Source organism: Oryctolagus cuniculus, chromosome 9, assembly GCF_051225735.1.
Source record: "Oryctolagus cuniculus isolate XC-2025 breed Fujian yellow rabbit chromosome 9, ASM5122573v1, whole genome shotgun sequence".
Taxonomy (NCBI): domain Eukaryota; kingdom Metazoa; phylum Chordata; class Mammalia; order Lagomorpha; family Leporidae; genus Oryctolagus; species Oryctolagus cuniculus.
Window position 1 is genome coordinate 136,348,823 of NC_142875.1, and position 19,679 is coordinate 136,368,501.

General features: G+C 57.4%; 1 protein-coding gene across 2 annotated transcripts in view; it reads left to right on the forward strand.

The window, feature by feature from the left end:
* The first annotated feature begins 3,226 nt into the window (after positions 1-3,226).
* The window catches only part of ANO6 (anoctamin 6), a 134,884-nt gene continuing 118,431 nt past the window's right edge, over positions 3,227-19,679 (forward strand). Inside the window, exon 1 of one of the 2 annotated variants that reach the window (XM_051850989.3) lies at positions 3,227-3,414. In XM_051850989.3, the coding sequence (XP_051706949.1) occupies positions 3,342-3,414 (73 nt within the window). In that variant the 5' untranslated portion in view covers positions 3,227-3,341. The remainder of the gene's footprint in view (positions 3,415-19,679) is intronic. The other variant, XM_089304805.1, reaches the window with a different exon arrangement.

The window sequence follows — 19,679 nt, forward strand, 5'->3', positions numbered from 1 at the left end:
AGTCCCGGTCGGGGCGCCGGATTCTGTCCCGGTTGCCCCTCTTCCAGGCCAGCTCTCTGCTGTGGCCCGGGAGTGCAGTGGAGGATGGCCCAAGTCCTTGGGCCCTGCACCCCATGGGAGACCAGGAAAAGTACCTGGCTCCTGCCATCGGATCAGCGCGGTGCGCCGGCCGAGGCGGCCATTGGAGGGTGAACCAACGGCAAAAGGAAGACCTTTCTCTCTGTCTCTTTCTCTCTCTGTCCACGCTGTCAAAAAAAAAAAAAAAGACAGAAATAGGGAGTCAGAGTGATACTCACAGTGTTGTCTCACATAACTAGCTCGTGCCGTTCCTCGACTTAGAGAGCCAGGTCAGATGCAGAGATTACACATTTGGTTCTGGATGCCATGTACAACATGGAAGAGATCTTGGGGTTGGAACTAAAGATTGGGATCAGGGCAGTTGTACAATTTTCAGGGTCGAGTGCAAAAATGAATGTTCAGGGTCCCATCAGCTGCTGTTGCCTCCCACCAGATGCAGGATGAACCATACTCCAGTTAGGTGTAGGAAAATGGAGCTCCCCTTGGCACTGGCTTGCCGCTGTCACCCACTGTGCCAGGACCACCCCATGGGCGACTGCGACTTAGTGTCAGGATGCACCTGCACAGGGCATGGCCCTTGGCTTACACTGCTGAGAATCTCAATGGGCATCTCAAGGCACCACTGGTAGAGGGCAGGGAGCAGCCACCGTGCTGTGCCATGGCTGCAGGGCCAGGGAACACAGGAGCTGGTGGCTAAGAACCCATCCCAGAGGGGGAGCGTGGCGCTGGAGGCAGCCCTGCCCAGGAACTCAGACACACTCCACCATCCCCTCAGATGTCACGGACAACATTCAGAGGGAACCTCATTAAGAATCTCAAGATAGCAGGCAGAGAGCCTTCAATGCCCTCTGAGAACTGGACCCTGTGTGCATGCAGCATTCCAAAGTCCATGAAATAGACATTGCACAGATCGGGCAGTTTCAGTTCTGTGGGGGACAGATGAGGGCCAGGGACTGCAGGCAGAGGGGCTCCAGCGTTCCTGGGCCTGGCAGCAGAGGAGAAGGGCAGGACAATGCTTTGCTGCCTGACTTGGGACTGCTGTGCATACACAACCTGACCCCAGGTCATGAGGAACATTTATCTCTCAAACTATGCATGATATAAACCACTTTGTTTCAGGGTTGAAGGTGTGGTTCTTACTTAAGACCATGACTTTGATTAGTTTTGCAACAGATATTGCTGTATTACAAAATAACGCATGAGGAAAGCTACAGAAGTGACATGGGTTAACAGATAGAAAGGAATTTACTAACAGTAGGTTCCCGGCTAACCTGAGCAAATAAGTCATTTCCCTTCCAGCAACAGTCCCCTCTACATATAAGGCTAGCCTCGCCTCTGCCGCATTCACCAAGCAAGAGAAATGTAAACTCTGCGATCTGTGAGGGCTTCCACGTGACTCATTCAGTCCTGTTGCAAAATCAGCCACGGGAATCTTCGAACGACCATTTAACTTTGAGCACAGTCTTGGGCCATCAAAACCGGAACAGTTGGCAGGGAGTGAACGGGACTTTGGGAGTTTGGCATTGGTGGGGGGAAAAGTTGTTTAAGAGAAAGGATTTGGAGCTGTCTCTACAGTCGGTTTACGGAGTGCTCAGAGTGCAGGCCCTGCAGCCAGCTGCTGGGGTTTGGACCCCAGCCGTGCTGCTCAGTCCCTGGGCTGCTTTGGACAAGTCCCTGGACCACCTTTACTGGGGAGTTTCACCCTGGGAGTGGGTAAGACACTCCGGGCATCATGCAGGGAAAGTGCCTTGCAGGGCCTCTCCAGGGAATTGTGAAAGCCGATTGCACAACCAAGCGTCTCTGGAATTTCTGCTCAGGGCCCAGAGTCCAGGCAGGAAAGCAACCTCCCATTCTCTCACCCGCGGCTGCCCCGGCCGTCTTGACAGTGCTGAGTTGTTTGCTCTTAAAATCAAGACACCATTTTCTTTACCAAAAAGGCATCTCAAGAAACAAGTATAGTGTCTTCTCCACCATCTTTTAGTACATTTTCGTGGCAATTTCCTGGCTAAGACTGCTCTCAATATTCTTTCCCAAGAGAACATTAAAAATACACGGGAGAACGGAGCACACAGTGGATTCAGCTTTGTAATCCTGTTCTGCAGCGGAGAAAGCTGCCTATAAAAAGTTTCAACCCGAAGCGCTAGAGACAATGTAACTTCGCATAACCAACAGCGAGGCGCGTAGCAGTGTAGGCCAAGGCAGGCACAGGAACGCAGCAGAGACAGAGGGCCCAGCATCTCCCACCCAAGGGGTCACGCCCTGTGTGCTGGCGACAGCCCGGGCTGGACCAGGTGGAACCAGCAGCCCCATCCGGGTCTCCCACGTTGGGCGGCAGGGACCCTGGCACCTGAGCCATCGCTGCCGCCTCCTGGGGTGCACATCTGCAGGGGGAGGGAGCAGGAGCAGAGCCTGCGCTGGAACCCGGGCTCTGGGACAGGGAGGAGTGCCTGTAAGGGGTGTCCTCCCGTGCCCAACGCCACTCCCCTGACCGCTCAGAGCCTGTTTTCCAGAGGGTTCCCGGGAACCTTGCTCAAGGCGTATCACAAGCAAGGGGTGGCGAAGGCTGCGGCAGGCCGGCTGACCCTTGCTAAGGCTGCGCAAGCAGGGGAACCCCGGCACGCCCTCCCCTCCAGGTGAACGCCCCACCCTGCTGCCCCACCCTGTCGCCCCGGGGTCCTCTGGGCGACACCCGGCCAAAGGGACCCGCGGTGCCCGTTCGCTGGTCCTGCCTTTAGAAAGGCCAAGCAGACCCACGGAAAACCATATGCGGCTCTGAAGCAGCAGCCGCCCCCTGACAGAGACCCCCTGCCCGGCGGCCCGCAGGGGCAGCCCTGCCCGCGCGCCCAGCACGCCCACTCCCCCTCGCGAGTCCCAGGACCTTGGGGCCCCTTAACGCCGCGGTCCCCGGGGGCTCCCGCTCCCCGCGAGCTCAGCTCCTCCAGGAGGCGCATCCCGCGGGCGGCCGGCGCAGGCAACCCCGTTCCGGAGCCCCCGCGCGCGCCCCCTCGCCGCCCCACTTCCTCCGGGCCCGCGGCGCGCCCGCCCACTGGGCATGCTCAGTGCAGCCGCCGCCGCCCCGTGCGCGCAGGGCTGGGCCCGACCGCCGGGCGGGACCCACGCCCGCCCCCGAGAGCCCCCGCCCCGGCCCGGGCCCCGGCGCCCGGCCGCCCCGCCCCCGGCCCGGCCTGGCCCCGCCCGCCGCCTCCTTCCGGAACCCGAGAGCCCAACTTGGCGCCAAGTTCGGCGCAGCGTCCGCGGGAGCCATGCAGATGCTGACGAGGAACGTCCTGCTGGACATGGAGCAGGAGGAGGAGGACGACGACGACGGCGAAATCGGTGAGCGGCGGCCCGCGCCGGGAGAGGTGCGGGGCGCAGGCGAGCCCGGCTTCGGAGCAGGGCGTGCCCCGGGAGCGCGTACGGGGAAGCGGGCGCACGGCCCCGGAGCCACGGCCTTCTCGCGGGCGGGGGAGCCCCGAGCGGTAGGACCCCAGGCTGGGGGGGACCCTGCAGGCAGGGCTCGGGGAGAGGGACCCGCGGGCAGGGGCGGGCCCGGGGCAGCGCCGCGCGCAGGTGGAGCGCAGGCAGCCGCTGCGGTCTGGGGGACCCGCAGGCCGGGCAGCAGGCCCGGGCAGCCCGTTTCTGGCCGGACGGGGTAGACCGAGCCCAGGGCAGCTGTTCGGAGAGAGAACGCGGACAAAAGCTCGGGCCGCCGGGTGGGGGAAGGAGCGGCGCTGGGCGGCCGGGGCGCGGCGGCCCTCGGAGGCTCCGCCGGGCCCTCCGGGCGCGCCGGCCGGTTCGCGTGCGTGGGGCGCGCCGGCCCCTGCGGCCCCTGCTCCGGCGCCGGCGCCTTCTGCGCGAGCAGCTCCTGCCCTGGCGCCTGTGGCTCTCTAATGAATTTCAGGGTAACTTGATGTTGAAGCTGGGCGTGGGCTTCCTTCCTCTCATAGCTGAGGCACTGACTCAAAGGCGTGTGGGCTCCGTGTCCAGGGGCTCCGGCAGCAGGGGAGGCTCCCCGCGCTGGCCCAGCCTTGCCTGTTGACGCATTCGCTGGGCTTTCTTGGGGGCTCCTCTCTGCGGGGCGAGCAGAGTGTTCTGTAGGAGAAGACAAGCGCGCAGGTGCGAGCCCAGGTTTTCTGAGTCGCAGGGCCTGCGCAGGAGAGGTTTTCCACCAGCTGCTCCGGCAGGTTCAGCAGGGCCTGGTAGCAAGTGATGGATGCCCGTGCGTGACAGATACATACAAGTGACACACACGCGTGATGGTGCACACAGAGACGGACACACGAGTGATGGGGACACACGAGTGATGGAATGTACACGGGTGACACGGGAGTGACAGATGTGTGCAAGTGGCAGACACAAGTGATGGTGCACACAGACACGTGAGTGATGGGGACACACGAGTGATGGAATGTACACGAGTGACACACGGGAGTGGCAGATGTGTACAAGTGACAGACACGAGTGATGGGATGCACACGAGTGACACACGGGAGTGACAGATGTGTACAAGTGACAGAGACGAGTGATGGTGCACACAGACACATGAGTGATGGGGACACACGAGTGATAGGGACACACGAGTGATGGAATGTACACGGGTGACACGGGAGTGACAGATACATACAAGTGGCAGACATGAGTGATGGAATGCACACGAGTGATGGAATGCACACGGGTGACACGGGAGTGACAGATGTGTGCAAGTGGCAGACACGAGTGATGGTGCACACAGACATGTGAGTGATGGGGACACACAAGTGATGGAATGTACACGAGTGACACACGGGAGTGACAGATGTGTACAAGTGACAGACACGAGTGATGGGAACACACAGAGAGACACATGAGTGAGAGACACATGAGTGATGAGGACACACGAGTGACACACGGGAGTGACAGATGTGTACAAGTGACAGACGAGTGATGGGGACACACAGAGAGACATGAGTGAGAGACACATGAGTGATGAGGACACACGAGTGACACACGGGAGTGGCAGATGTATACAAGGGATGGGTACACAGGAGTGATGGGTACACACAGATACACACGAGTGGCAGATATGAATGGCAGAATCTGCAGTGAGCGGTGGATACCAGGGGTGTAAGTGGGGGAGGGCACAGATAAAAAGTCGCAATGAAGTCAGGCCGGTGTGTTTGCATCTCTGTGCTGCCTGGGCTGTTGCTGTCCCCACCAGGGGTTGTAAACAAGAGAGAGGATGTGACGGTCAGCCAGGATCCTGCAGCGTTTTCTGTGCCGTCCGAGGCCTGTGTGGTGTGGTCTCCTTGGTTGTGGCAGTCAGCTGTTTCTGTTTTCGGTGGCAGATGTAGTTCATGCAGATTCCAAGAAGTCAGGCAGTGTAGCTATATTTAAGAAGGAGTTCAACACCCCTGGCTCTCCCCATGCCCCTCTGCAGAACTTGATCCTTAGGGGGAGATGGGGCCAACTCAACGTGTTTGATGTCACCCAGCGCGTGTTCATTTACACAGGCCTCAGCAATTTTCGGTTATGCTTTTTGGAATTGCGAGTTTAATGTGGGTTGAAGTGACCTCATATCAGAAATTGTCGTACCGTGCCGATGGCGTGTTCATATCATCAAAAAAGAATATGCCTTTCTGGAGCTTACGGAGTAGACTCTAGTGGTGCTCGGCCTGTTGGGAAATAATGACGATTTCCACCGCTGGGGAGGAGGCTGTGACATGCAGATCGCCGTTGAGGTATGCAGTGCTTCAAGGACGCGTTTCTACCAGCACGTGCTTGCCGCTGCCAGCAGCTGTGCGGTGACTTAAAGCCACTCCAGTACTGCAGGTTTTCACGGAGTCCCTCTGCAAACATTAACCTCGAAATTCCAAGCAGCCGCGTTCTGTTGACCCAGGTGCTGGGAGTAACATTGGGCTTATCATGGCCCAGCTCGTGAGAGACAGAAAACTCACCTGGGGCCTGGCAGTGAGCGCAGTGACATCACAGACGTTGTGCACCCCTGTGGACCCGTGTCCTCTGACAGCCTGGGCCTCAGCCTTTTTGCAATGCGGTCTGGAGACACTGTGTCTCTCCCTTACTGAGTTGGGGGACACCAGGTAGTACACCCCGAACGTTTGCTAGTGAGGCAGCCTGTTGGCGTGAGCGCACGTCTGCAAAAGCCACTGATTTTCCCACTCAGCTCCAACCACTGTGCACAGAAGTCAGGTCCAGGCAGCCGTGGCGGGAGGTCGGGGGCCCGTGGCCCTGCTGCTGTGGTGGGGACCTCGTGCCTGGCACAGCCCGGCCTCAGGTTGGGCCGCCTGCCCGGTGGGTTGGGAGTCAGTCCTTAGCCACTGCCTGCACTGCTTCCCTGCCCCGTCCTCCCGGGAGCACTGAGCCTGGCGTCTCCCTGTTGGTGCAGAAGCTGCGGGGGGCATCTCCTGCCTGAAGGTGGGTGCTCGGTGTCCACACTTTGCCGAAGAGGAAGAGTGCTCTGGAGAAGCAGCGGTGCGGGGAGCTCCGGCGCTGGCTTGAGGAGGTGTGGGTGTGGAGGGTAGCCCTGATGGCCAGCACCCTGTCGTTGTCATAGCTTCAGGCTGGTCTTGCACACCTTTAGTCAGCTGCACAGCTGCCCAGCCCCAGCTGTGCTTGGCCAGCATTCGTGAGCCGTCCTGTGGGAGCTGCCCGGAGAGGAGCCGGGACGAAGCCCGTGAGTCACCCCTGGCCCCCAACAGGAGGGCCCCTCGCTCAGAGCCACGCAGGGGGCTGCCAGGGCCTTCTCAGAAGGGGTTGCTGGGCAGGTCTGGAAGGGTGGGCTGGTGGAGCAGGTGCCTGCGGTGAGTGGGGCAGGCCCCAGGCTGGGAGGGGCAGGCTCCTCCGGGTACGTGAGGCATTGGGGTTTTCCTTGGTGCGTGCATTGGCGCTCTGGGAGGCTTTCAAGGAAAGCTTGGGTGGGGCTGGCTCTGCGTGTGGAACGTTCCTGCGCGACTCCCCGCTGGAGCTGTGGGATTCGCCCCTGAAGGTCTTAGGGGAAGCCGGCCCACTCTGCTTCTCAGCTGTCTGGCTCCCCTATCCCAGGTGCAGGAGGCGGCTGCTGGTTCTCCCAGCCTGCGGGCCCGGGTGAGGCGGCTCGTGCCTCCTTTCTCGGTCCTGTGCGCTCAGCCCCGGGGCTGGGCTGTGCCTCTGCTGTTGGTTACCTGTGCACTCTGCATCACCCGCAGCTGCAGGTCAGCTTGTCGGTGATGGTCTGTGCGATTTATGTTTTCTGGATGTAAATACCTGACGTGGTGTGGCTATTTCATTGTTACAATTAGAAAGAAGGATTCTCTCTTCCTCATCCACCTCTGAAATGTAAGCTCCCTGAAGGCAGCTGTGTGTTCGGTTTTCAGCTGAGTCCCTGTTGGCGCTCTGGGTAGACCCAACCAAGTAGCCGTTGAGAGGAAGAATGATGTACCTTTTAGCATGCGTTGAGTGGTGGAATGCCTGGCGGTTTATGGCCTAGCAGAATTCTCGTCTGCAACACGTGAGATGCCCTCGGTTATCTGTCCTGTGCGTGTGGACAGCACTCCTTGTTCCAGGCCTCTGCTGGGTCTGGGTCCCTGACCTCCGTGTCTCGGGAGGGGGAAGATAAGTGAGCAGGTGATTACGGCTGTAATCTAGAGGCGTGGCAGGGGAAAGCCTGGTACCCAGTGGCACCGGGGAGATAGGGACTGTCCTGGCTCAGGGGTGCCCCGGACATCTCCACAGAGGCCCGGCCTGAGCCAGCCCACAGGGGATGAGAAGACACGCAGGGCTTTGGCGATGGAATGTCCAGAGTGTTCCGAGAGGTTTGTAAACTTCTGAGAAAGCAACCCTTGACCCTGCCCGTGACTTATTTACTGTGGCAGGGGCTTTTGTGTTACACACATGCACATACCCGCACACGCACACTCCTATGGGGATGACAGCTAGGAAACAGCACAGCAAACTATCCCTCACGCTCCTTTGTGAACCGTGGGTTGGTTTCAGTGTGAGATCGCATTCACAATCCGTCTTCCGTGTCGGACACTCATGTCGCAGGCCTGGCCCTCCAGCTGGCTCCCCGTCTCCTGTAGGCGCCCCTGTTGTTGGATGTGACAGACACACTTCTAACAGACGTGCGCAGCCACCCCTGCCCGTGGCCCTGGGGCCTGCCCTGGGCACCTGGGTTCACTGATCTACCGTGGCTGCTTTTGCTGGCCGAGCGCTTCCGTGCAGGTTTCCGTCGGTGGTCTGGTTTTAATCCTGGCGTTCCCGAGGGAAGACCGTGGAGCACCGATAGGAGCTGTGGGTGGGACTGGCACTGAGTCTCAGCAGCCGGGGGAAGGAAGCTGGGTCGATGGGACGATGTTTCAGTCTAAGTTTCCACTGCTGCCGATCCTTCGCTCCTCTCTGTGCTGTGCGTCGGGTTGCGTGGCGTGTTCTGCCTGGCTCAGTGCGCCTTACCCGGGAGCCTTGGTCTTGAAGGTCTCGGTCATCACTGTGTCCCTCAGCCCGGGTACCCGTGTGCTCTCCACACAGTGCGTGCTCTGCACAGCCCGTGTCAGGGGCTGGTGTTTAGACTCCAGGAAAAGCAGTGCGTGTTGTGTGATGTAAGCTGCTGGTCTCTTTCTTAAACAGCAGTGATTGTTTTAAAGGGAGGCAGAGAGAGAGGCCTCGTTTGCTGGTTCACTCCCCAAATGCTTGCCACTGCCAGGGCTGGGCTGGACTGAAGCCAGGAGTTCAGTCCGTGTCTCCCAGTGGGTGGCAGGGAGCTGACTGCTGGAGCCGTGGCCTCCTGGAGTGGGCGTTAGCAGGCAGCTAAAGTCAAGAGTGGAGCCGGACTCCACCCCAGGCGCCTCAGCGTGGACGCGGGCAGCCCCGCGGGCGGCTTCACGCTCGCCCTCCACCTGCCTGCCCGGATCTGCTGGTGGTGCCGGTCAGAAAACATCACTGCCAGTTACCCTCCACCAGCCGCAGTGAGGGGAACTTGCTCGTCCAGATAGAGATTGCGGGAAGTTAACAGAAAAGTGACTTTCTTACAGTACTGTGATGATTCCTTGTGCTTTACTTTTGCGTTTTAAAGACTGCCCCGACATTCATTAGCACCCGTCCCAGAAGCCCCAGTCTGCAGAATGCTGGGTGAATCTGTCAGCAGTGGAGTATTTAGGACAGGGGCCAAAGAGCAGCTCGCCTGCTGTGCATTGTGGCGGAGGAGGCAGCTTGAGGGGTTAATGGAGGACGACTGACTGCTGCCCAGATGAAAGGATTTGCTGCTCCGAGTTGCTCGGCAGCCAAAAACACAAATACAAGAAAATAGATTCTTCCGTGAAGGCCAGATGTCGCTTTTATGCTAAGTGCCTTCGTTGTAGGGCGTTGGAACACTGCTGTTCGCCACATGATTTTAAAATTTCAAATCCTTGAAATTGGAAGAAAAAGACATTGGTGTTTAAAGTTCCTGCTTCTATAATATGTATTTTAACTGTGGCAAAACTGTAGCCCTGGGCCAAAGTCATGTAAATAGACGTTCTTCTACCAAGTACAAGTATGCAGATTAAAGGCTTGTTTTATAGAAACTGAGGTTATATTCATGTCCTTGGAGTCTGCATGACACCACTGCGAGGGTTGTGGGGTGAGCGCTGGCTTCCGGGGAAGTGACGGCTCAGCCTTCTTTTTAGTCCGGGCAGTTCCTTCCTTCAGGGTCTGCAGCAAGGTTTTAGGGAAAAGTAAAACTAATGCCTTCTCCCTGTATATAAATGGTGGTCAGACCCTTAAGGTTGTTTAAAGATTTTGTTATAATGTGTCTTATGATTTGAGACAATTGTGTGAGTTTGTTGTATCCTTTTGTGGCTTTCTGGGGGTACTTAATGAACTCCTGAGTGCTTAGTCTGCTTGAGATCTAGGATAGCTTTCTTTAAAAAATAACAATGGAAGCAAACACCCACCATCCTTATTTATTCTAAGCAAATCAGATGGTTCAGAAATAGAGTATCCATTTAGCGTTCATGGTGCTGGAGAGAAGGAAGAGTAGACTTTAGAAAATGTATCTATTTATTTGAACCACCTAATGACAGAGGGGAGAGAGATCTTCTATCTGCTAGACCACTCCCCATGGCCAGGAGCCAGGAGCTCCATCCCGGGTGGGTGGCAGGGACCCAAGTGCTCAGCCATCCCTGCTGCCGCCCCGTGCGCGTTAGCAGGAAGCTGGAGTGAGGAGCCGCATGAGGAATCCAAGCCCCGACGTGCCTGTGTGCAGAGCATGGGTCTGAACAGGCTCTCTTAGCCCCCGAGAGCTGCAGTCCTTGATCTCCTGAGTGTCGGGCAAGGTCAGCCACGCAGCGACTGTGCTGCCCATGCACCGGGCTGCCCTTAAAGATAACGGAGCTGGCGGCAGCCTGTGGTTTCTGCCGAGAGGCAGCTGCGTGTGCCCTGTCCTGTGCTCTCTCCGGTCTTCAGATCTGATGCTCATGCTCCAGGAAACCCGTTTCAGGGTGGGTCTCGTTTGGGGACTCTTAGTCCTGGGTCCACGGCGCCAGCAGAAGGCCCGGTGAGCACCCCCGAGGGAGGGCTTGCTGGTCATCTGCAGTCCCCGTGGCTTGTCCCGTGCTCCCAGTGCTGCTGGGCAGAGGCCAGCCCCTGCGTGTCATGCAGGTGGCCAGAGAGTGGCCTCTGTGACAGTTGAGAGGAAGCTGCTCAGAAGGCATAGCCCTGTGTGCGTCTGCTGTTGGTGGAGGGCAGGAGGCAGCCTGAGACTGGGGCGTGGGTGACCCGATGCCTCCTTGCCTCCCCGCACCGTCCCCGCCTCCCCGATTTGCCTGCATCACCCATGCAGACAGCGCCAATCCTCTTGTCTCCGAACGCCTTCCGGAACTGGGGATGCGCTCGGGGCTCAGAGGGGCCTTCACAGCCCTGCCGATTCCTCTGCACACCCACAGGCGCCCTCCTGCATGCCTCGGGAGCCGGCCTGCGCTTGGATGTGGGGGGAGGAGAGGCCGGGCATCCCTGCCCTGAGCCCTGGGCGACCATGAGCACCAGCGGTCAGGTCCGGGCCCTCCCGGGGAAACCTGAATTAGGAGGCAGGTCCTTTTCTGGAGGCTTAACGAGAAGGTTGATGCCTCGTGCCATTGGCACATGACTTCTGCTGTGCTGTGACGCTGGTCAGGGGCAGAGGACAGCTGCGGCCTGTGTGCCTCTCCCTCATCACACGTCAGCTCCGTGCCCTGGCCCTGGGCTGCACTCTGCACCCTGAGTCTCTCCTGCCTGCACCGGGTGTTTTCAGGCCGCTCAGCCTGGTCCTGCCCAGGGCAGCAGCCCCATCTGCCATTCAGCTGTCCTTGTGGACTGATGTGGGTTCAAGTTCTGACCCAGACACTCGCCAGCTGTGTGACCTGGAGGAGGAACATAGTGCCCCCTCTGGGCTGAAGCCAACAGTGGACCCTGCATCCTTGGATGACTGCGTCAAATGAGTGATGTTGTCCAAATGTCTGGTTTGTGATGTGCTGGGAGCCCTCCATAATTATAAGCTGATGATATTAATACTCAGGGTGGCTTTTGTCACCTGGGTCTTTACCCAGACTTACTTTCTGTGTTTTTTTCCTTTCTTTTCTTTTTCTTTAAGATTTTTTTTTCTTTTTTCTTTTTTTGGCAGGCAGAGTGGACAGTGAGAGAGAGAGAAAGGTCTTACTTTTTCTGTTGGTTCACCCTGCGAGTGGCCGCTGCGGCCGGTGCACTGCGCTGATCCGAAGGCAGGAGTCAGGTGCTTCTCCTGGTCTCCCATGTGGGTGCAGGGCCCAAGGACTTGGGCCATCCTGCACTGCATTCCCGGGCCACAGCAGAGAGCTGGACAGGAAGAGGAGCAACTGGGACAGAATCCGGCGCCCTGACCGGGACTAGAACCCAGTGTGCCAGTGCCACAGGTGGAGGATTAGCCTAGTGAGCCACGGTGCCGGCCTATTTTAAGATTTTTTAAAAATTTATTTTATTTTATTTTGACAGGCAGAGTTAGACAGTTAGAGAGAGAGAGAGACAGAGAGAAAGGTCTTTTTTCCTTTTTCCATTGGTTCACCCATGAAATGGCCACTATGGCCGGTGTGCTGCATCCATCCGAAGCCAGGGGCCAGATGCTTCCTCCTGGTCTCCCATGGGGTGCAGGGCCCAAGGACTTGGGCCATCTTCCACTGCACTCCCGGGCCACAGCAGAGAGCTGGACTGGAAGAGGAGCTACCGGGAAAGAATCTGGCGCCCCAACCGGGACTAGAACCTGGGGTGCCAGCGCCGCAGGTGGAGGATTAGCCTAGTGAGCCATGGCACCGGCCCTTTTTTTTAAGATTTATTTATTTATTTGGGAGAGTTACAGCGAAAGAGCGAGAGACACAAAGATCTTCCATCTGTTGGTTCACTCCCCAGGTGATCCCAATGGCTGGGACTAGGCCAGCTTGAAGCCAGGAATCAAGAGCTTCTTCTAGGTCTCTCATGTGGGTCAAGGGCCTGAGGATTTGGGCCCTCATCTGCTGCTTGCCCAGGCACGTTAGCAGGGAGCTGGATTGGAAGTGCAACAGCCGGGACATGAACCGGTGCCCACATTGATTGCCAACATTGGTTGCCAGCGTCCCAGGTGCTGGCTCTGCCTGCAGCACCACAGTGCTGGCTCTAGACTTTAAGATGAGAGTTTGCCCTTCTCCAAGCCTGTGCCTTCCACTTCTACAGTTCCTGGTTACTCTTTGTCGTCTTGTTTCGTACTGAGTGCCTTCAGGAAGATAGCATAGTGCTTGGCTCATAGCCGATGATGAGTCGGTTTTTGTTGAGTGAGAAGACGCTGGTGACGGCAGGCCCTCGGTGGACGTGGCCGCGTGGAGGCTTGGTTTCGTCATCAGAAGTGTGTAGGAGGGGGAGTCAAGTGGAGTGGGTGATGAGACTCGGTCTACAGGACTGTTAAAATGTTTCATCGCTTAGTGTGTATGCTGTACAAGGCACGGGTCCCAGCCTGGGCAGACAGCAAGAGCAGGTGCAGCGGTTATGAACTAGCAGAAATAAAGTGGGAGAGGAGTAATTAAGTCACATTGGCTTTGCTTTGAATGCATAATTTTAGTAAGAAGGCAAGAGCATTTAGCACAGCAACTCGGGATAGCTGATGACACTTTGGTAGTCTTATTACTAAAGAAACTGTTTGAGAAATAAGAAATTTCTTAGGCGAGCAAATTCAGGGTTTTGAAGTATCTTGTGTTAAGGTCCAGAGAGTGGTGTTCTTGGTACTGATCATGAGGACTTTTAGGACAGGCATAGTTTTTACTTATTCCCGTAGGCAGCTGTTTTAAAGGGAAGATTGTAAAATGATGAATTTGCCCATGACACCAAAATATCTGTCCACAGGGGATGATCGGCACATCTGGGGGCAAACAAAACCCATTAAAAGGTGAAATGATAGCGGTGCCAAGACTGAAGACGTGAACACACCGCGCAGCACCCTTAGAGCTGGACTCGTATTGCAGTCGGTGATCAGGAGAGGCCGTGGTCCGCCTGCCCTGCAAAGCGCTCCTGTGAGGCAGCACTTCCAGTCTGGCGGGCCTGCGTGCTGGGGCCCTCATCCTGTGTCCCGTGCTTAGAACTTACACTCTGGCCTCGGGAGGCTGGGCGTCCCGTCCCCTCCGGCCGGGTGGGGGCAGGGGGAAGACTATTTTACCCCCAGTGGGGTTTCAGGTGATTGCTGTGCGTCTGTGGCTGTCATAGCAGTGACTTTCAGTCTGAGCCAGCCCCACCCTGGAGCCCCTGCTCTCAGAATTGCAGGGCTTGGCCTCTGCCCCACACGGAAGGTCGCCAAGCCGGCTCACGTTTCCTGCCTTAATTTGAAGTCGTGTCGGGTGCCCACTGGGTACAAGCTTCTATATCGGGCCCAGTGCAGCCTGCTAATCACAGGGGAGCCCTGAGCCTGCCCCGCCGGCGCTCCCAGGCTGAGCAGGCGCAGCCACAGGCTGTTGAGCAGAGGGTAATCGTGGTTTCCCCAGTTAGGGCTGCCTCTGCTGCGGCCGGTGGCTTGTTTTATGCCTCTACGTACTCATTTTGAAGGCTTTAATCACAATCTTGAGTTATTTGGCCAAAAAAATAAAGTAGATCCCCGACAGCTGACGGTGGCATTTTGCTAGCAGTGAGTGGCGTGCCGGTCTTCTGAAGAGGAATGTGCGTAGTGGGTTGCTTTGGCTCAGCGCGTGGGTGATCGTGTGCCTCAGTCTGTGTTAGTCTGGTAGGTATCTGCGTGACCTCCCATGGGTCGTGTGCTGGCCAGGTCTGGGGTGCAGAGGCAGGCGGGACCCCGACTTCAGGCAGCGTAGGTTCTGCTGGTGATGACGGAATGGCCGGCGGTGCACACAGAGACCCCTTGTGTCCCTCACGTCCATACGGCACCTTTTGGGTGCCAGGAGCCAGGAGCAGGAGTCGGGCAGCCACACGGCAGAAGTGCAGCCTGACCTGGAAGACAAACAGCACAGCTGCAGATTCTGTCCACGACCGGCCAAGGACACTGGGCCAGGGTCCTGCAGCTGGGGACAGACTGCGGCCGCATCCAGAGCCGGCTCCTGGAGAAGGGCCCTCACTGCAGGTGGCTGGCAAGTGCAGCTGTGACTGTTACCATGTTAAAAATGGCACGGCCGCAGATGGGCATCTGAAAGTGCGGGGCCTGGGGAGGCAGGAGGTGGATGTGTGAGACCCCACAGGACAGCTGCCTGCAGGCCCTCTGGTCCTGGGCTGCCCGCTAGGGGCACTTTGAGGCAGGGCTTCATTCTGACCTCCACAGCTGCTTATGCACCTGGCGAGTGATGCTTCTGCCCCCAGCCCCATGCCCAGTCTTTCCCTACCATTCCTTGCCCCGTGGCTAAAATGTTACCAAAGCGAGAGCCTGCTTGGTCACCCCAGCTGTCTCATGGTCTGTCGCAGCGCAGTTTAGCGCTGTTTTCTCCCTTCCTGGAGTTGGAGGAGGAGGTGCGGAAAGCTCGGGGCTCTGTGACTCTGTGGTCCCGGGAGGAGGAGAGAGGTGGGCCAGGCCCTGGGGTTCCCTGGGCTCCATCTTTCCCTCCCCGGCCTGACAGAGGCGAGGAGCCAGAGGAGAACCGGCTGTGGGATCCTTGCTGGGCGCTGGTTCTCCTGTCCTTGCTGAGGGGTGTGGCTAGTTCCTGCGGCTGACCAGGCCCCTGGGGCATGGATCCAGATTCCTGGGGCATGGATCCAGATTCCTGGGCGGGTGGGGGAGCCTCTGGTCTGTGCCCTGGAAACTCTCCTGGAGCCCCAGGCCCTGGGAGTGGGGTGATAAGAAACAGGCAAATCAGAGTGCCTGCTGTGTTTCCAGTCCCCAGGGCGGGAGATTCCCTTTTCTTAGGAACAGAATCCTGTTCCTTACTCTCTTTTCTTTAATGTTAGGATCTTGCATACATGCCTGACATTGAGCAAGCACTGTGGCCCTCTTACTAAATGTGTGGTACCTGTTAGTCTAATTCCTGCCAAATTGCGGATCTTTCCTTGATAAAGGTCGTGGCCCTCTTCTGTGTTTGCCTGAACTTCCTATTCTTAGTAATGTTTATTTAGCTCAGTGGTATTTGGCTTTTTTTGGCCAACCTTTACGACTTAAATACTTAAATAAGCACCGTCAGCTGTGAGCTGCTCCAGCACTGTTGGGGGAGGGACCGGGTTGTGTGATCGCCTCCCGGTTACGATGCAGGCGGTTTCCCCTCCCTCCGGTCCTCGTGCCTGGTGCCCGCCGCAGGGTTCTGGAACCCTGTGCAGTGTAGTCTGAGTGAGAACACTTGGAGGTTCTCTGTGTCAGTGTGGCGGACAGGAGTAGCCCGCTGTGTCTCGACTAGCAGGGTATCGGGGAGGAGATTTTCAGTCAGATCTTCGAGTCTGTTTTTGGTAGGCAGCAACCTAATACTACGTAACCTTCCGATTCTGTTTTAATTTCCAACAACAACAGGCGTTTTTGTTCTTTGTCGTGCTCCAGCGGCTTGCTCCAGCGGCTTCCGTGATGCCGCGCCTGTAATAGGAACTCAGCCCAGGCTGTCCCGGGTTGGAAGGAAGCGCATGAGGAACGGGCGCGCACGGAGTGTTTTATGAGTCAGATCTGAATGCTGATGGTGCTGCCCTCTGAGCCTCAGCCGCTGGCGGGTTCTGGGGGGTGTGAGGTGGGTCCAGAGGGGACACTTGGTGACGCCTCCCTTCAGCGGGGTCATTTAAATAGTAATTGGTTTTTCTCAAAGGTCAGGTGTTTTTTCTTTTTTAAACAAGTGAAATATTTTATACAAACACCTTCAGCTTCTTGTGGTCACTGCACAGCTCTGAGCACAGAGAAGGGCCAGTGAGCCGTGCTTCGGGGCTGGCTCCAGAAGCTGCTTTCCCAAATATTTGTCCACACACGGGTGCCAAGTTCCCAGAGGAGTGACCGCCACTGACGCGGCTTCCCTCGGGGTGACTCAGATTGCTTGAGCCAGTTTCCACCGTTAGTCATTCTCCCTGGCTGCCTGGGGTCCAGCCATCCCAGACTCCCCACACCCACCGGGGGCTCCTGACTGCACTTCCTGGCTCAGCCACACCCATCCCTGGAATGGGGTCAGACTCTGGCAGGGAGCAGTCACAGCCTTGGGCCTGGTTCTGGTCACTTGGCTTTCCTCCCCCTCTTGTCTCCATTCCGCTCAGACAGCCCAGGGCTTGGAGCAGACCCTGACCACAGCCTTTCCCGAGCCCAGGGACGTGAGTGCGGGGCCTGTCCTGTCCCTCCGTTCCCCTCTTCAGCTGCTGACTGACTCGTGGTCCCAGGGTCGTGTTTATCTGCGCTGTGCTCCGTTAGCCACTGCTCCTGGCTGCTGGAGGGAGAGTCAGGTTTGGCTTCCTGTAATGAGAGGCAGAGGCTTAGCCGCAGCCTGGCACAAACCCTGGAATGTGGGACAGACACCTGCTGGGAGTGGCAGAAGTCGGCCTGTTGAGCAGAGAAACCCAAGTGGAGTGGAGCAGGCAGGGGTGCCCCCTTGGGGACCTTGATTCCAGCCCCTGGGGCTGCAGGCAGCCTTCTCCCACCCCCACTGCGGGCATCCCCAGGTCCCTGCAAGTACAGTTCTAGAACAGTCCCCGCCTGCAGAGCCCCAGCGTTTGGAGATGGGCGGGCGTCCAGGGTTGAGAACCCCGCTTAGCTCATGCCTTCCCTCCCGGCACACAAGTTGCCTTCCTGAAGCAGTGTTCCCCCCACCCCCCTGCCCCCAACTTGTTGCTGACTGCATCCTCGGGGCCCCCCCGCTGCGTTTGTCCCCAGGCGCCTGATCCTCCCAGGCAGCCCGTGCTCCCCGTCCTGGGTGCCCGCGGGGCCCGGCTGGCTGTGCTTGGGAGTGAGTGGAGGCAGACAGGTAAGGTGGGAAGGGTCTCGTCCGCTGTGGCGGGGCAGTCGGCTGTCCAAGGGTCCCCTGAATGCCCACAGAAGACGCGTGTTGTGAACGGCTGTGCATGGGCTTGAGATCTCTTTGCTTTACCATGAAAGTATCCGAGTCCACTTCTCCCCAGGCTTGTGGAAGTGCCTGTGTGTAGGAGAGACACGGGCAGAATTGCTGGTTCAGATTTCACCTGAATAAGGCAGCACGTGCCGTGGGGATCGTGGCAGCTGCCTTCCGAGTGGCTTTTGGTAAAATAGGAACGTGACAGCTTCGACAGGCCTTTTTTTTTTTTTTTTTTTTTTTTTTTACAGGCAGAGTGGACAGTGAGAGAGAGAGACAGAGAGAGAAAGGTCTTCCTTTTGCCGTTGGTTCACCCTCCAATGGCCGCCGCTGCAGCCGGCGCACCGCGCTGATCCTGGCAGGAGCCAGGAGCCAGGTGCTTTTTCCTGGTCTCCCATGGGGTGCAGGGCCCAAGCACCTGGGCCATCCTCCACTGCACTCCCTGGCCATAGCAGAGAGCTGGCCTGGAAGAGGGGCAACCGGGACAGAATCCGGCGCCCCAACCGGGACTAGAACCCGGTGTGCCGGCGCCGCAAGGTGGAGGATTAGCCTATTGAGCCACGGCGCCGGCTTCGACAGGCCTTTGAGAGCAGGCGGCTGTGACTGCTGGTCTTTAACCTGTGGCTGGGAGAAAGACTAGATGCCGCTACTCCACAGCTGCGAGAGACCCTCAAACAGTTCACGGAAAGCAGTCGAGAGATTTAGTTCAGAAATACCCGAGCTTGTTAGGTGTCTCAAAATGTCCGTGGAAGGTGCATATTACAGTCAACCTGGGCATGGATTTCAGCCTTTTTTGCAGCCAGATGTACTTGTACTTCCATCTTTTGAAGCTCCCCGAGTGTGTGGAAAATCAGACGTCTGCAATTTTCGGCTTGTGCCACATAGATTTCTTCACTGCTTTGCCCACAGTCAGGAAGGATTGCTTGGACTGTAAGGTAGTAATTGTGGTGATGAGAGGCTTGGTAGCTGAGGGAGGCCGAAGTGCATGTCTCCTGCATAGGGGTCGCGCGGCCGTGCCTCTGGACTTGCGAAACCCCTTCTTTCACAGAGTTGTTGTATCAGCCTGGAGCGCGGCATGCAATATTTCCTCATGCCTCGTTTCCTAACACACAAAGCGATTGAATTTACCTATTTCTGGTCTTACTACAGATCCTTATGCATAACTTCTGTTATGTATGATTCCTGCAGATTAAATGGGAGAGGTTCAGATACGGAATGCATTGCCTTCTCCTGGCACCGCACAGTGAGGCGAAAATAGCTTAAACTGAAGCTCAGTCTACCCCTGGAAACAGTGCGTGAAGAGAAATTACACAAGGGCCATTTCCCTTGCCTTTTATATAAATGTGTAAGTAATTGCGCAGGCTTGATCCAGCGTCAATGCGTGTAGGGCGTTGCTAGTGCCTGAAGCGCTGCCGCACAGGGGCGTGCAGAGGTGCTGTGGCGTGGTTGCCGTAGATGACGGAGTTTGTGCTCGTCTTGTGTTCGTCATTACCGCCTTTCATTTAACCGAGAGAAGACAAACAGCTGCGCTAGCCCTGTAGCCCTCGGGTAGACCCCCGAATCGCAGACTCGGGGAGGCTGATCTCAGGCTCCCGACTTCAGCATCGTGCTCTTGGGGCCCTGGGAAGCAGCAGCGACGCCTGTAGTTGTTGGGGTCCTGCCGGCCACGGGGAGACCCGAGCTGAGTTCGCAGCTCCAGCCTGCCTGGGCGTCAGAGACTCAGCAGCAGATGGAGGCGTCCCTGCTCCAGCCTCTCAGACGTGACGAGGGGATGGGCGGATGCAGACAGGTGTCCTCAAGGAGGCTCTGCCGGCGTCTCTGAGCGGACTGTGGCCACCCTAGGGCCGGTGGGTGACCGTTCTGGGACACTGACCTCTGCCCGATGCTGGCCGCCCTGTTTATTCTGTTTGGCTTGTCGTCCAAGCACAGGTACTACTTGGGGTTCCTAAGGTGGGGTGGGTGGGCTGGGAGACGGGACTTCTTGAATCCCCTGCATGGGAAATGGGATTATTTCCAAATTTGCTGCCATCTGGGATGTTGTTAGGGGGGGTCCTTGACCAGTGTGCTGTGATGCATTTTTTTAAATTTTTATTTATTTATTTATTTTTGACAGGCAGAATGGACACAGAGAGAGAGAGACAGAGAGAAAGGTCTTCCTTTTCCGTTGGTTCACCCCCCAATGGC